At 45.4% G+C, this 16,185-nt stretch overlaps 1 protein-coding gene across 2 annotated transcripts in view; it reads right to left on the bottom strand.

The window, feature by feature from the left end:
• Window positions 1-11,124, bottom strand: part of MLLT1 (MLLT1 super elongation complex subunit) — a 32,622-nt gene extending 21,498 nt beyond the window's left edge. For both annotated transcript variants that reach the window (XM_069790192.1, XM_069790191.1), the window contains exons 1-3: window positions 10,974-11,124; window positions 7,696-7,876; window positions 4,855-4,937 (exon numbers count right to left, since the gene is read on the bottom strand). In XM_069790192.1, coding sequence (XP_069646293.1) covers window positions 4,855-4,937; window positions 7,696-7,876; window positions 10,974-10,985 — 276 coding nt within the window. In that variant the 5' untranslated portion in view covers window positions 10,986-11,124. The remainder of the gene's footprint in view (window positions 1-4,854; window positions 4,938-7,695; window positions 7,877-10,973) is intronic.
• Window positions 11,125-16,185: the final 5,061 nt, after the last annotated feature.

Raw genomic sequence — 16,185 nt, 5'->3', positions numbered from 1 at the left:
ATGTCAGAACAAATGCTTCCACTTCAAGGCTAGACAAAACAACAAGTTTTACTCCTCCTTCCACAACTTTCAGCAACACTGAATAACTAGCAGGTCAAATCTACTCCTCCATTCCCCAAACCTGTGCAGACCCTGCCCCAATAACACACGCATTTGTTAAGTAAAATCAAGTGTTTCATGCAAACACAGGCTCTTCAGCAACCTTCCTTAGGTGTAATTCACAAGCCAATACCTTCCTGATGGCACAGTCCTGACACATAGTTCTAACTGATCTCCAGTTTCACCTACCCTGCCACACGTGCAACCTACATTCCTCTCCACTGAGTTCCTACTTTGAAACATAAGTAATTTTTCCCTTCCCCAGTATTTTTCTATGTATTTTATATCGCACCTCTAAATATTGTAGAAGGGGTAAAACATGCATGTTTTTATTTTGAACCTCACTGGAAAAATCAAACAGATTTCTCTGCTTTCTTTGCTTACCTCCCCTTTCACTAATAGAAAAAGCCCAAGTTACATGTACCCATTATGTAAATACTGGAAGCCTTTTATCTCTAGCACTGAAATTGGGAGGTAGTATCTTTAAAGAGAGTTTAATACAACATCTTATCCATGTTACATTAATATCATCTGCCTTATATCAGAATAGCATGAAAGTATACTAGACCTTTAGCTTTTGGGGGTGGGGGGGATTGATCTAATTTGATCAGGATGCAAAAAATGTAACGGGATGAATACCAAAGTCATACCTGTATTACAGCCTCCAGATTACAACATACACCACTATAAGAGATGTATTTGGAGACAACAATGAGGCCATGAAAAAGTCTCAAGACTGTTGAAATTGAGTGGGGGAGAGGGAAGAGCAGTAGAAAAACAGCAACACATTTATTGTACCCAGTTTGTATTGATTCAAGCACCACAAGCCACTTACAGCAGCCCTCGTTAGAGAAAGGAACACAAAAGATTTAAAAATAAAAATAGCATACTAACATTTTCAGTCCAACAATCCTAAATGATCCACTATCATTAGTCAACTGTGCTTTCAAAAGCTTTATCACTCAACCTACCGAGACCCTGCCATTTGTTTTTCAGGTTCAGTTACAGAGACAAAGGCTCTACCAGGCCACCAATATCAAATAAGACTGCAAGTCCTATGGCCTGTGTAGACCACCGCAACTCTCTAGAAAGCTCAGATATACAAACTGTCCAGGTTCACAGCAATATTCAAAATATATATTCTGTAATTCAAATGACAAGACTGAGAAAGCACCTACTTACTGAGGAACTGAATTACAGCACAGGAAGGACAAACACATGCCAACAAGGCATAACTTCGTAGAGGACAAGAACAGGCTCTTGCACCTTTTTTAATGCTCTGCTGACACTTCCCTGTCTGACAGAAAGGCACCAAAAGCTTCAGGGGGACCAAGAGCACCGACTCTACTACTCCAAACAGACAACAACAATATAAAAAAGCGAGTTAATGGGCAGTTTTATGCAAAGTTGCCTAAAAAAAAAAAAATCCCTCATAAAGTTCATTAAAATCATTCTTAAGCCATTCTTAGTAAAACTGTTCCTCAGCAGTGAACAGGCCCATGATTCTCTAGCCAAAGCAAAGAGTACACTGGCTCTGACAACCACTATTTATCATCCTAGTAACAAATTAGAACAGGGAAAGGAAACGGCTAAGAAAGGAGGCTTAAACTGTGGAAAAAAAATTTTCAGCCAACCATGGCAAAGATCAACCTCCACAGATTAGTTCACTCCCTCTTTAAATCCTTTCTCTTCTCACCCTTACAAAGCTAAACATGCATCGATAAACAAATCCCAAAGCCTTTGCAAGTCTTGTTTCAACTGAGAGGACACACATCAACAAAAACGTGCTAGAATTTAGGGAGCATATGGCCAGAAAGACCCACCCAACGACTCCTGCCCAGCCACCTACAAAATAGCGTTTTCTACCCAATCCCAGAATCAATCCATAACATCTACTTGAAAAGAGTTATTCAAGGATGAGTCCCAAATGCTGCAATCAATTCAGGCAAATTCAGAACAATATATGCTCTACACACAACAGCTGATCCCCACCAGTGTCAACAGGTTTACAGAGATCAGAGTGAACATATGGTCTCAAAGTAGTAAAGACTTATTTATTTGGTGCTTTAATGTCATATTCTTTAATGCAGGAGAAAATAGACTGTATTCTAAAGGCTTTGCCATTCCTCCTCCTCCTCTTTCCCAATCTTTTAAATTGCTGCTCTATCCCAGTCTTTGCTTATCTTTTGTCTTTGCACTTCTATCTTTGCAGATTTACCTCTTATATTTCATTCAACTCCACTTACTGAAAATACTCATAGCTGTTAATATTTCCAGATGGCATTATCACTGGGTAATAGTGGTCAGAGGAGCCAAATTCTTCACATCGTCAGGCAGCTAAGCTTCCAGCAATCATAAGTACCATGTTTAACTTCCAAATGTGCAGAGAATGTAACATTTGCTGACATAAGGATGGAAAAATTACTTTTAAGCAGTAAAAGCAAATTTCAAACAACTTCAGTACAGCTCACGTATTTCAAGTTCATGGTTGAACCTGGGAACATGTCTCTGTTCAAATGACATGCTGGAAGATGGAAGCCATCATGTTTTCCCTCAACCACTGCTTGCCCCAATTTAATAATTGGAGGTGCTGTCTGAATCTCCTTAATTAGTCAATTTGTCAATCAGTTTGAAAGTGGAAAAGAACTTCTCCATAATGCATGCATCTAAAAAACAGGGCAAAAATGAGTATTTTAAAGATTTGTAGTTTTGAAAACAATTCTGCAGCTAAACCTGTTCTCATATTTATTTTTCATGTTTCTGAACACCAAAATGCCAAAACCAAACCGCCTTCTCCTAAATTAACTGCTACTTCCATTGTTTCCAGTAAGAACAGAGACCACCTATTTCCCTTATTTATAAAACCCATCCTATCCCTAACACTAGAAAGAACAACTATGCAGTCACGTGTTCATAGAAACAATGAGAAGTGATGACCCCAGTGGGTGTGAAACCAAGTTATATTCAGAAAAGCTGCCAGTTCCATATTCTGCGAGGAGCATACGAATATAAGGGATGAAGAGAAAGAAAGCATATGAATGCAGTCTACAGTCAATGCAATTAAGTGCACCTACAAAAAAAATACAGGAGAGGCAGAAAGAAGAGAGAAGGATCTGAGGACTTGTGAAAGACAAAGCCATTGGAGACCTGCAGGGAAAAGGCAAGTGTGAGAAAAGACTGGGGGAAGAAAGGAAGGAAAAATAAAAGGTAAGAGTAGAAACAAAGAATAGTTCACCCATCACAGTCATTTGAGATTCCCCTTACAAGAAGTTATCATGGAGAAGTCAACATTTTTCAGTCAGGAACATAAAGGTAGTTTTTAAATCTGATCTAAGCCAACATACAGTGCAGATGAAGAGTTTCCTGATTTCCATCCAAAACCTCAGAAAAGCCACCAGAAGTCAAACTACTTTTAAGCTTTTGAGGGGTTTTTTTTGCATTCAAGCCGTAGTTTTCAGTGTTTGCCAAAAAAGCTGCTTCTATCAACAACCTTCATCCTCTACTCTCTAACTGCCATTTCTCTTCACATCCTTTTGGCTTACCCCAACCACCCAAAAGAAAGTTGCGGGCAAAACGTTCCCAGGTTTAGAAGACAAGACTTCTTGTGGTTCAGTCTCATTATTTGGCTTATTACTCAGACTCATAAAGTGGGGTAAGAGCAATGTGGTAGGCTAAAAAACAAACTAAAATGTTAATTATTCACAAATGACACCACCAGGAGAGTGTTCTGTGCTAGACTGGGGCGAGAAGGAAACAATAGACAGATACATTTGTGGGAGGTACAGTGGAAACGATGCTGGAAAGCTAAATAGAATTAGGTTGTTACATGTGGTCTGCTGTCAGCAAGACCTGGGGTAATGGCTTGTGCTTGGAGTGTTGAGGGGGGTGGGAGCATACATTATAGTGCTGTGGCTTAATGGTCAAATTTTCAGTTTATCTAGGTTCCCTCCTAGGGATGATAACAGCAGTTATTTGCTTTATTTTTTATTTAAGTAGTAATCAAACCCAGAAAGATTCGGTATTCATGTTTAACAAAACAAATTAACTGAAACTGAGTTAATATGAACACAAGTGCCCAAATCCCTATTTTTCATAACCTTCAAGTCATGCAGCACGTGACCTCTGTGGTAAGACTTAAAGCAATCAATAAATCCCAACTTTTAACTTCCATACACTTGTTGGCAATGCATCTTAAGATTTAAAGTACTTGGTGTTTTCTTTTTGGAAGAGTACTGAAACAGAACAACGGTATTTTTAAACATAGCTGTAAATACCTGTCCTATATATGCAAATGTTTGTCTTGGGCCTATACAAATTTTATACCTGTACAGTTAATTTAATAAGATTTCAAATTAAAAAATTGGTTTTTTAATATATTGCCAGTCAACACAGTACTTACAAATGTTTATAAAAATCAGTGGTTTATGTTTATTTACTACCCTATTGGCATAAAATATTTTAAACTGCTTTAGTATTATCCATGCTAGAGAAGCTTGTTACAAGTGGTACAATCTCTGTTCAGAATCTCTAGGACCATCACACTGTCCTGATATTACCTTTCTATACAATTCCATTTCTGCCAAACTCTTTCTTTTGAAGTCTGGCAGGAGCTTCCAACTCTCAGTTAAATTCTATTTATTAGACTAATAAAAAACACACACATAAAACAGTCACATAATTTAGAGTCTTTCTGTCAGGCAGTTTCAGGCTCTGGCACAGCTCAAAACAATTAGAAGACCAGAAATCAGATTCTACCTTATTTTTGAAGTGCACTTCAATGGGCATAATGAAGCCCGCGTAGCCAGACTCTTCCACTTTGTAAGGGGGCTCCTTGCACACTGAAAAGAGAACAGACAAATGTTAACTTTGAATATAATGCAACTTAACCTGAGCCAAAAGGAGGTGCAAGATGAGAAATGGGCCTCTGACAGCTCAGGACACATTTAAAACACTGACCTTTGTGGGGAAGAAAAAAAAAAAAAAAAAACCCAAACCAAAATAAGATGGTGGTCATAGGCTTAGCTAAGAACATGAAAATCTGTTCTTAGCTCCTCCCATGGAAAGGAAACATGAAACACTCCATGCCAGAGTCTCCATGAGATTCTTCCCCTCCTTTTGCAGTGAGATACAATTACATTTCTGTGCTGTTCCACAACAATGCAAACTGCCAGTTAAAGCTGTCTCACAAAAAAAGGCAAAGGTCCAAAAGGTGGGAATCGGAAGAGTATGGGAAGCTAAAATTTACTTTGATACTCATATTTATTAATCAAAACACTATACCACGCAAGCGGATTTTTTTTTTCCTTTGAATGCTTTCCTGCAATGCTCAATCCTTGTAATTACGTAATGGCCATACTACAAGCTGCTTCATCCAAACGTGGTAACAAACCTGAAGGGCAGGTAAGCACTGCTATTTATTTCACATACAAGGAAACGGAGAAAGGTTAAACAGTTTGCCGCTAAGGTCACAGCGCTGCTTACTGCAGAAACGTTGATTACAAAAGTTAATCACTTCTAAGATTAATCTGCGTGCTTCCCGCCTCTGTTCCCCCTGTCCCGCTACCTGTTCTTCATGCTACTGAATCCTTCCCATCATCTACCACTGCATTTCAGTATAGTGATAGCTGACTCAAAAGATTCTAGGATCATTTATTGGGCCATGACATAGCTATACATAACAGCTGCCAGAAGAAACTTGAGACCAACACAGATATTCTCCCTCTCAGGAACCGGATGCACTTGCGTATAATTTACGCACTACAATATATGTAAATAAAGTCAATTAAGTAATTAGAGGAATTCAGTGCAAATCTTTTTACTTTCTCTAAAGAATTCCAAGTAATTAATATGATTAGGAAACAGTACCTCAAACCTACAAGGCACACAAATTATTTTTCCTTTAATGTAGATATATTATCCCCAGCTCTGAGCACTTCCACCATGATTAAGGTGCTAGAAAGCAGTACTCAAAATTCAACTGTGAAAAAAAAAAGAACGTATCTCAAAGTAATAAAAATCTCTAGACTTGCTCTAACTTGAATTTCATAGAAGAACCCTATCATTTAGGGGAAAAAGCCCAAAACCAAAGAACCGTGCCAATATGGCAGCAGGAATCTTAAGACTATCTGCCAAGCAGCCTTTGTTCCTTTGCCACTCTATTCTAACAAATTAAAATTACTATACAAGCAATCTGCTAACAGCACAAGCCTACCTTCACCAGTAGATTTTGCTCCAAGTAAGAACAAACCATCTAAAGAAACCCTTCAAACAAATCTAGAAATAGTATGCATACCATTTATGTACAACCCAGACACACTTCGGTCAAAAGCGAGCTGGCATCATGAGCAAGCTTAAGCAAGCATGCAAAACCTAGAGATCGGAAAAAACTGTCTGTTTAAAGGTAGATGATATGGCAACCAATTGAGCAAAGACCATGTACTACTCCAACACAGTTGTTTGTAATAAAGTAATTACACCAGACGACAAGAATTGTAGCACAGCAGATTGTAACTTTTATTCATAAATTAGCTTTCAGCTCAGTATTGCACTTGCTTGTCATACATCAGTTTTAGTACATCAATTTGAAGGAGATATTATTAACATACAGACTAGATTCACATCCTTATGAGCTGAACACCTTTGAGTTACTTTCCACTGTGGACTCTCACAAATAACCAATGTAGTAGGTAGTCCTAAGACATCCTGCGTGACCAGCAGTCTTCAAAGTAATATTTCAAAGAATGCACATTACGAAGTAATTTACAGCAGTACTCTTAGGCAGCCAGCATTCCTTGTAACACTACATAATAATAACACTGCAGATGCAGTTACACAATCTTAAGCAGATCTAACTCTGCGCTGCTGCCGAAAAGGGCAATTCCTGCTCCTCCACCTCAACCACGCGTTCCTGCTGCCCCATGCCAAGAATCAGGTTCATGCTGCTGCACAGTCAGAAAGAACAAAGAATAGATCCAGCAGAAAATAACACTACAATCTGTATACTCTCCCCAACCATGCTGCCTATCCAGTGCTTGAACACATACATGCAGCTGGAATGTACAGCCAGTGGCAAAGAGATCATCACCCCTTTGGCATCACTGATTTCTGCTGGGTTTAATACTACCTGAACTGGCACCCGAGACCAGAAATTGCAGAAATCCTGATGACTACTTAATGACCAATGCCAAAGTCTACATACTCCAGTATGTATATGAGCCCAGTATCCGAGCATCTCCCACCAATCACATGCTTCCAGCTTGTACTGGCAAATATTAACAAATTAATTCATGTTACAAAATGGGAAGGATGAGTTTATCTCCTGCTGTCACTAAGTGTCTTGAGAACCTGCATGTACTAATGCTTAAGTAAGAGGATAAAGCATCTCACCTCCAGGCCTTTCATCAGAAGAAAGGTCCCATTCTCTCTGACCTTCCTCAAACAAAGACGGTAAAGGTTAAAGCTGAAGCGCACGCAATGTACGTTTTGCTCCTCTTTAAGACGACATTTTACAGAAAAGTGACAGTCCAAGACAACACTGACTTGCACAATGCTCTTTCATACAGAGACCTAATAATGGATCTTTAAAAATACACTCACCTCGCTTGGGTTTTGGGAAGCTCTCATGTAGCCGAAAGACCACCCTTTCCACAAAATGCTGGATGTCACACTGCTCTGGGCCACGGACAAACACCATCCAGTCATGAGTAAACCCTTCGGTGGTGGGCTTTTTTCGCAGTTGGGCTCGGTGCCCCAGCTCCAATTTTACTTGAACCGTGCACTGTTTTAGAACAAAGGTAAGACCATAAGCAAAATGAAACAGCTTACATGTTAGGCATAACGCTGAGCCCCACCGACAGAAGATGCTAGATCACCGCAGGGGAGGAATACAACAGCCTCCATGGAGAGATTAGTCTCATACTGAAAACTACAGTGTTGTCAACAGAAAAGGTACCATAAAAATAGCTCCCAGCACCATTTCATACCTGTTTTCTTCCTAATATTAGCATTGCAGAGAAAACAGCTTTAGAAGAGGGATAGGTTTATCTGCCTCACTTATCATCTAAATTGTCAGCAAAGTCCTAATTGCAGAATCTTTATTTCTAGAAAGTGTCAGAGACAGAACTTGATGTTCACAGCTTACAGAATTCACAGCACTGACAGAAAACTAATGTTAAAACAGGAAAAATTAGATCATGAATTGGTGATTTATGATATTCTCTAGAATATGTAATCTGTTAAACTATGATGCTCTTTGTATTCTTTTAAATATATTTTAAGACACTTTCAAAGGCCAAGTTAACATATAGCATGCCTTCACAACATCCAACACTAAAATGACCTAATTCCGATTTTCACTCCCGAATCCTACTCTAATCATTGAGTAACAGAGAAGGTGTATTCAATGTCTCACTCAAAGCACAAAAATCCCATTAAATGTCTTAAAAACCAGATTAAATTAATTGTGAAGATCCACATATTATTGCAGACTTCACAGCCAGAAGAAAGGAAATGAATTAAACAGATGTAACAGAGGAAAGGCAAACGTGATTCAGACACAAGTTAAAGCAAGCAAATCTTGGGGCAATATTTGTAGACAGGGAATAACACCTCAGGTATCCAACTACTTACTCATTTTGTGCATATATGTTATACAAACTAGACCAGCAGCTCAGCGATCTCGAACTAAACGCATCAAAATCCACCTTCAGCAACTGGAAGCTTATAAAAAAAGGGGCAGTTTTTAGTCTTTACCCCATTCTTCACCTGAGGCTTAAAAATAAGTGTCATTCTTTCTGGCAGTTCTCAATTACCATTGGGAGAGGCAACATTATTTGTCATTACCTATATTATAGGTGGACACAGAGCCAAACTGAGGGCATGATGTTAGACAACGAACATGGAAAGAGAAAGCTTCCTGAGCTCTAGATGAATGTTTAGGAAAAATATTAAACTCATTTTCCCACTGAGGAACTGCAACAAGGAGTATGACCATGACTAATGCTCAAAAAATATTTTGCATATCCAACCTGACATTTTATGGGAATGTGATTTTTCAGAGCATGGTTAATACTTTCTGAAAAAGCATAAGTCACTCAATCACAGTATGCTTTTCTTTGTAAAGAGATCACCCAGGAGGTCTACAGAGTACCAGGCATCAAAGCTCAACCTCCCAAATTGCAGTCCAGTTCTAATTTCAACTAGAAGCCTTAACACACTCTCTCAGGCAGTTATCTTTATAGCAAAATACCTTCAGCTGCCATCCAACGCATCAATTCTAAGACTCAGGGACAAACTCATCTCATTAATTGCTTCACTGGTATTACTACAACATTTCTTTAGGTTACCTTCCTCTGCAAGTTCTCTTGGCAGGCCATTTTTTTCCCATTCTGCGCTTTAGAGCTTATCTACACTGGCTCCATCTCGCTCCTGCGCTAAAAATGAAGGTACACGGCTGTCTGTTCTTTCATGTCGTATTAAAGAATAAGAAAAAAAGCAAGGTGTGTTTCACTCAAAGCACACCAATCTCTCCTATGGTAGAAGAACAGTATGTGGAGACAGGCTGCCTAAATCCTAAGCTCACATAGAAGGGTGCTTGCAGGCCTGCTTTATCTGGGATACTTCCCACAGTGTTCATGCAAGCGTTCACATCAACTGAGCCAGTCTGTTCTGCAGCTTCACGTTATCGATTCCATAATTACCCTTTAAATTGTGCTACTGTTGCCAGTTACTACCCCTCTCCAGAGAAGTGCAAATGACTGTCAGTCTACAGAATTTGCCTTTCTAGTTGAAACGGCTGAGAAATTTTAGCTGAGAAACAGATGGGACTATGTGGAAGAGAACAAAATTAAACATAAAAGAGAACTGCTTAACTGAGAGTGAAAGTTGTACTTGCTATACTCCTCACATATCGGTCCAATTAACAATCACTACGAATTAAGCCAGAAGTTGAAACACATTTGAAAATAAGATCTCCCAACATAACAAACATCCAAAGTTGCTCCACTGAAAATGGAGGTGTTTTTTTTTCCAAGCGTGTCTCTCAACAAAGGGAAATCAGGATCCTATTCAAACAATTTGTAGTAATACAAAGGAGTCCGCTTTTCAACTTCTCAATAAACATTCTGAAGGCTGCTCCGCTTTTTTGTTTGATGTGCTAATTGCCTGAAAGCCGTAACCAGTTTCCATTCGCTCTCCTTCGGCCGATTATTCAAAGGATAGCGGGGCTCACCTCCTGAACCTCAGGCTCGTAGGTAACCTGTTACCAGCTCGCACGCACTCGCACACAAAAGGCCTGAGCCAGCCTGCTCTAGATCACCTCAGGTAAACTTCCAGCATCCATCCCCGCCCGCTGCAGCACCGCCGCGACCCGTCCGCTAACCGCCGGCTTCCCACCGCCTCCCCGGAGCGCTAGTAACTCTCTCGGTGGCATTAACCCTTTACACCGCCGCTGATGGGGGTAGGAACGCCGGCACCACCCCTCCCCGTAAATAAGCCCGGGCAGGAATTTGCGGGAAATGCTGCTGCTGCTGCCACCCCCCGCCGCGGGCGAGGCTGCAGCTCGGCCGCCCATTAAGGGGCGAGGGCTGAGCAACCCCCCCTCCAAAAAAAAGAAAAGGGGGTGTGGGGAGGGCGTGCGACTCCCCAAAGCGGGGGGCTATGCCCCCCAACACCACCGGGGAGAATCACACCCCCCCATCCCCCTCCAGGACGGGGGTGGGCCCCCCCCCGATGCAAGGCCCCCCTCCCCCGGTGCAGGAGGGGGGGGCCCGGTCCCTCCCCACGCGTGCCCCCCACGCGGGGGGGGGGGAGGGGCGGCACCAAGGGGCCCCACCCCCACGGCGGCGCGGCGGGGCGGGCGCCGCCGCTCCCCTCACCTGATTGTCCATGGCTGGGCGCAGCACCGCAGCGGGCCCCGCTCGCTCGCTCGCTCCCGCCGCGGTGGTTTAACGCTGGCCGGTCGGCGGGGGGGGGTCTCTTCCCCTCCTCTGCTTCCCCCCCTCTACGAGCGAAGCCGCTCTCCGTCCCCCCCCACCCCCCTCCCCGCCGCCTCGGCCGCCGCCGCCGCCGCCTCCTCGGTCGCGGCCCCTCACGGCCCCGCCGCCGCCGCTCGCCTCATTGTGTGTCACTCACAGGCAGCAGCCCCGCCACCCCCCCCCCCCCGCCGGCGCCCGCCCCGCGGAACCGGAAACCGACGCCAGCAGAGAGGCACCCGCCCGTCGCCAATAGCCGCACCGCCTCACGCCTAGAGGCGGGGTTTCCGCCCGGGCGCCGCCGGCCTCCCCCGTCTCCGTCTGATAGGCAGCCGCTGCGCCCAATCGGCGGCGGGCGGGTTGCCAAGGAGGCGGGGGCAGGGGCGGGGACAGCGCTGGGTCAAGCGGGGAGTGGGAGGCGGGGCGGGTGGTAGGAGGGAGTGAGGCCTCGCCGCCTCCCTTGGCCCCCCCCCCCGCTTCCCCCGCGGCGGGCGCGGCGTTTCGCTGCGTTCCTGCCCTGCGGCGTGGCCGGGCTCGGGCCCGCGCCCCGTTCCCGGGTGCCTTTCCTGGGCCTGAGCCCCGGACCCCTGGGGCGGTGCAGCACGGCCGCCAACCGGGCACCGGGACCAAGCGCTTGGGCCTTGTCGTGCACCCTGGCCGCTGCGCCAACCCGCCCCTTTTCCTCCCTCGGCCCACGCTTCCCCGCCGCTGGCGGCAGCGAATCTCACCCGTTTATTAATTTCCTACACAAACGAGCTGAGAACAAGGGAAACCACAGCTCCCAGTACAGCGGACACAGCAGTCCAGAATGGCTGGGCAGGGCTGACGCTTGGCTGGGGAGGAAGCTGGCGGCACTGCTCGCCCTCGGTTCTCCTTGTTCTCCCTCAGCCTCTCTCCTTCCTCCTCATTTTCCCTCCATCTCTTCCCCCTCATCTTCCACCCTCACTGTCCTTCATTTTCCCTCAATGCCCCCCTCCCTTCCCTCATTTCTCCTCAGTTTCTCTTAATTTTTTCCTGTTCTCCCTCATTTCCCCTCACTCTCCTTCATTCTCCCTTGTTCTCCCTCAGTCTCCCTCAGTTTTCCCTTGCTCTCCTCTCAACTGCCCTCGGTCTCCCTCATTTTCTTTCTGTTTCTCTCATTTTTCCCTCAGTCTCCCCCATTTCCCTCGGTCTCCCACATTTTCCCCTCAGTTTCTGATTTGCCCCCTCGGTCTCCTTAATTTTTCCATCGGTGTCCCACATTTTCTTTCAGTTTCTCTCATTTTCCCCCTTGGTCTCCCACATTTTCTCTCATTTTCCCCCTCAGCCTCCCACATTTTCCCTCAGTTGCATTTTCCCCTTGGTCTCCCACATTTCCCCCCCTCAGTCTCCCCCATTTTCTCTCATTGCCCCCCCCTTGGTCTCCCTCATTTCCCCCTTGGTCTCCCTCATTTTGTCTCAGTTTCTTTAATTCCCCCCCTCGCTCTCGACATTCTCTCTCCATCTCCCTCATTTCCTCCCTCAGTCTCCCCCATTTTATCTCATTTCCGCTCCCCTTGGTCTCCCTCATTTTCCCCTTGGGTGTCCCACATTTTCTCTCAGTTTCTCTCATTCCCCCCCTTGGTCTCCCACATTCTTCCTCATTTCCTCCCTCCATCTCCCACATTTTCTCTCATTTTTTCCTTGGTCTCCCTCATTTCCCGCCTCGGTCTCCCAAATTTTCTCTCATTTTTCCCTTGGTCTCCCTCATTTTTCCCTTGGTCTCCCCTCATTTCCCCCCTCGGTCTCCCCCATTTTCCCTCCATCTCCCTCATTTCCCCCTCGGTCTCCTTCATTTCCCTCCGTGGTCTCCCACATTTTCTCTCAGTTTCTCTCAATTTCCCCCTCATTCCCCCCCTCGGTCTCCCTCATTTCCCCCCTCAGTCTCCCCCATTTTCCCTCATTTCCCCCCTCGGTCTCCCCCATTTTCTCTCATTCCCCCCTCGGTCTCCCCCATTTCCCCCTCAGTTTCCCTCTTTTCTCCTCTTTGTCCCTCACGTTCCCCTCCTTCCCCTGCGGTTTCTCTCACGTTCCCGCGTTTCGCCTCTTCCCTCCCCGCTCTCCCCTCGGCCCCCTCCGGCCGCCGCCGCCGCTCTCCGGCCCGGGCCTCGCGGGCCGCCCGCCGCCTTCCCCCGCCAGCGGCCGTGCCGTGATGGAGACCGCGGGGTAGAGAGGTGTTCGCGGCAGGGTAAACAATATCTCGTTTTCTGGTCTGTAGCGGGAGGCATTTGCAATGCAAATGGACCCAGGGATTCCTTCAGTGAAGCGGTGGTTATCAGCCGCAGGCTCAGCTGGGTGACGAGCCCGGAGGTCACTGTCCTGGCTGAGAAAGGAGCTGCTGGCTGCGGCGGGGGCATCATTAAAAGCCGCCCGCCCTGCAAACGCGGTTTTCTCAGCACCGCTGCTGACTCTGAGCGTGACATTTGCATCTGAAAAGTGGGTTTTGTTTACCTTTTCTTAGAGCTATAAATGACAAGTTATTGCGCTCGATTTTGTGAGCCTTAAATTAACACCGGACCGTCATTACAAGTGCAATTTGTGACTGTTTCTTGAGCAAATTTTCTTTTAGATGCAAGGCAGAATTTTTTCTTCGTGCAAGTTTCTTTTTTGAAATAGTTTGTTGATCTCTGTAAGGCAGCAGAAAAGTGCGTGTTAGCCAATAACGCTGTGTGTGTTGCTAACTGATTGCCACAGGCAAGGATTAATCGGTTCCCAAATCATTCTAAAGAGCCAGTTTACCTCATCAACCTGATAGAGGATATTAGTAAAGCAAAATGCTTAATCGCTTCAGTTAACAACAACAACAACAAAAAAGAGCCTGATTTGGATTCTTTTAAGTGCTCCAGTTCTAATTTTCCATGTTTCTGTCTGATGCAGTCCCAAGAGACATCTCCTTGGACAGTCTCTTTTCTTCTCCATTGAGACAGGGCCTCTTTCTCTGGGAGTTCTCATTGATATCTTTAATTGTGGACATTATTCCCATGCACATGACTCTTAGGTCTAAATCTTTTATTTTCTAACTCCCAATCCTAGCTATTCACTCACAGCCTCATCACACTCCTTGGTGGTTACATGCTCCCAGGCCTGAATCCTTCCTGGAAATGTCTCCGTCTTTCCCAGCTTTGACTCCACTCTTGCTCTGTTGAATTTCCTTCTTGTGCAAGAGGTGTTGCTCAGACACTCAAGACCCTGAACTTCTCCCTTTCCTGAAAAAGTGTCTGTTGACTTCCTCTGAAACATCATTAGAATTTGCTTTTTATTCTAATTCCCATTGGTGACAATGTTCTGTGCCTTTATTTTTGCCCAGCCCGGTGTTAATGGTTGTTTTCATGCTCTCCCAGTGCGGGAGCTGGACTGCCCTCCCACTTCAGCACACCTGTATTTACTTCTGCTGGTTTGGACACAAGTCGCTCCTCCAGCTTCCAGCTGCTCTGTGGCCTGGGGTGGGATCTGAGCAAGAGCTTAGACACTTCAGGTCAGGGATGGCAAACCCTGAGGTCAGGCGCCTCAGCTTCCATGGCACCTCAGGCAGGCAGTCTGATACATGGCCATTAAACTATACTGAAGAAGTTGGGGTGCCCCATTCAGAGCAAGCACATCATTATATTGACGCCTGCTCCAAGGCAGCACCCCAGGGCTCTGTGCTGGGAAAAGTAGCAAGAGTGGATTAATTTAAAATGAGCCCCAGCTCTCTACAGTCAACTGCAAAAATACTCAAGCAGAGAAATTCCTATAACCAGCCTTTGCTCCACTAGCAGTTCCCAGTTGTGAATGGTTTCCAGCCCAATGACTGATCAAGCTTATCCATGATTTCCTCTTCAAGCTCCCCCTGCCCCCCCCGCAAAAAAAAAAAATCACAGCCAAGGGTAGAAAATTTGCCAGGCTCTATGGGAGTGTGCTGGGAGTTTTAGGTGCCGGGTAGTGCTGGGGAAGGTGGAGCCAGCAGCCATCCAGGCTCCTCCAAACTTCTAATTTTGCAGGGACATCTCAAGCTAACGAGCTGTCAGCTGAGTGCCTTCGCACCCAAGGCAGCCGTGGGCTGAGCTCCTGTTTCTTTATATCTATTCCAGCAACTTCTGGGTTTTGCAATAAGCGTCTGCAAATCCAATTAGCGTCTTTCTTTGTGGCACTGTATGCTGGCAGAGATCTGCTGTGTTGCTGCCATCTACAGTAGGGCCAGTGCCAATGGATAAGAAACACGTCTTATTTGCATATGCAAATATGCAAATGAAACATGACAGCTCTCCCTAATTTTTGTTTGGGCTTTTTATTTTTCTTTCCAGAGTCTTGCTTCAAAGATCCTTGTCTTGGACTGAAAGGTGTGTGTTTAATCTGGCTTGGCTCCTGATAGGGGACTATGCCAAGGACTGGGTCTGTCCCCTGACAGTTGGGGATGGTGGAAAATAAAGTGGAAAAAAGACTTTGCACTGCACTTGTCCCTGTCTTGGCCAGGTAAACCCAGGGATGGGAAAGATTTCTGGAGCATTTCCCCCAGCACAGGCTAATCTACAGTCCTGGGAAAGTACAACACATCCTTTCTCTTTCCTGCCAGTACACACCACGGCTGCTTTACAGACCAAACCTGGCTGTTCTTGGGGAGCATGAGGGAAGGAGGCAAGAACTGGGGTGTTTGAGAAGAGATGAGTCCTAGTGCTTTGGTGGGGAAAGTCATGTCACATATGAGTTGGGACAGCGCGGCCCACGCTCGGGTGTCCACAGACGCCTCATGGGAGAGGACTGGCCAGCAGGCACTGAACTGTGACTCAGCCCACCCCAGCTTTTCTGAGGCTCTGTCTGGGCAGCAGGCAACAACCGTCAGAACTGCACCTCTCCTCCTTCCTCCTCATCTCCCCCTCTCTGCAGGAACACAACATTGATCCCCCCCAAGTATCCCCCCCACCCCCCGCCAGCAGCCCCCTCAGACAATCCCAATTGCCATGCAACCCAAGATGCCCAAATTGCTTACTCGCCAGCCTCCAAGCAACATCTCTCATTTTGCTGCAAAAGTACTTTCCTGGGCTTAGCATCACTCATCGGGGTGGTTGGCTGTACATCTGCTGTAAGGCCCTATCGTCAATTTGTATGTGTGCATCTGTAT

This window comes from Haliaeetus albicilla, chromosome 8 (genome assembly GCF_947461875.1).
Source record: "Haliaeetus albicilla chromosome 8, bHalAlb1.1, whole genome shotgun sequence".
NCBI lineage: Eukaryota > Metazoa > Chordata > Aves > Accipitriformes > Accipitridae > Haliaeetus > Haliaeetus albicilla.
The sequence above is the reverse complement of the archived record's forward strand: the minus strand, read 5'-3'. Positions and strand labels throughout refer to the sequence as shown.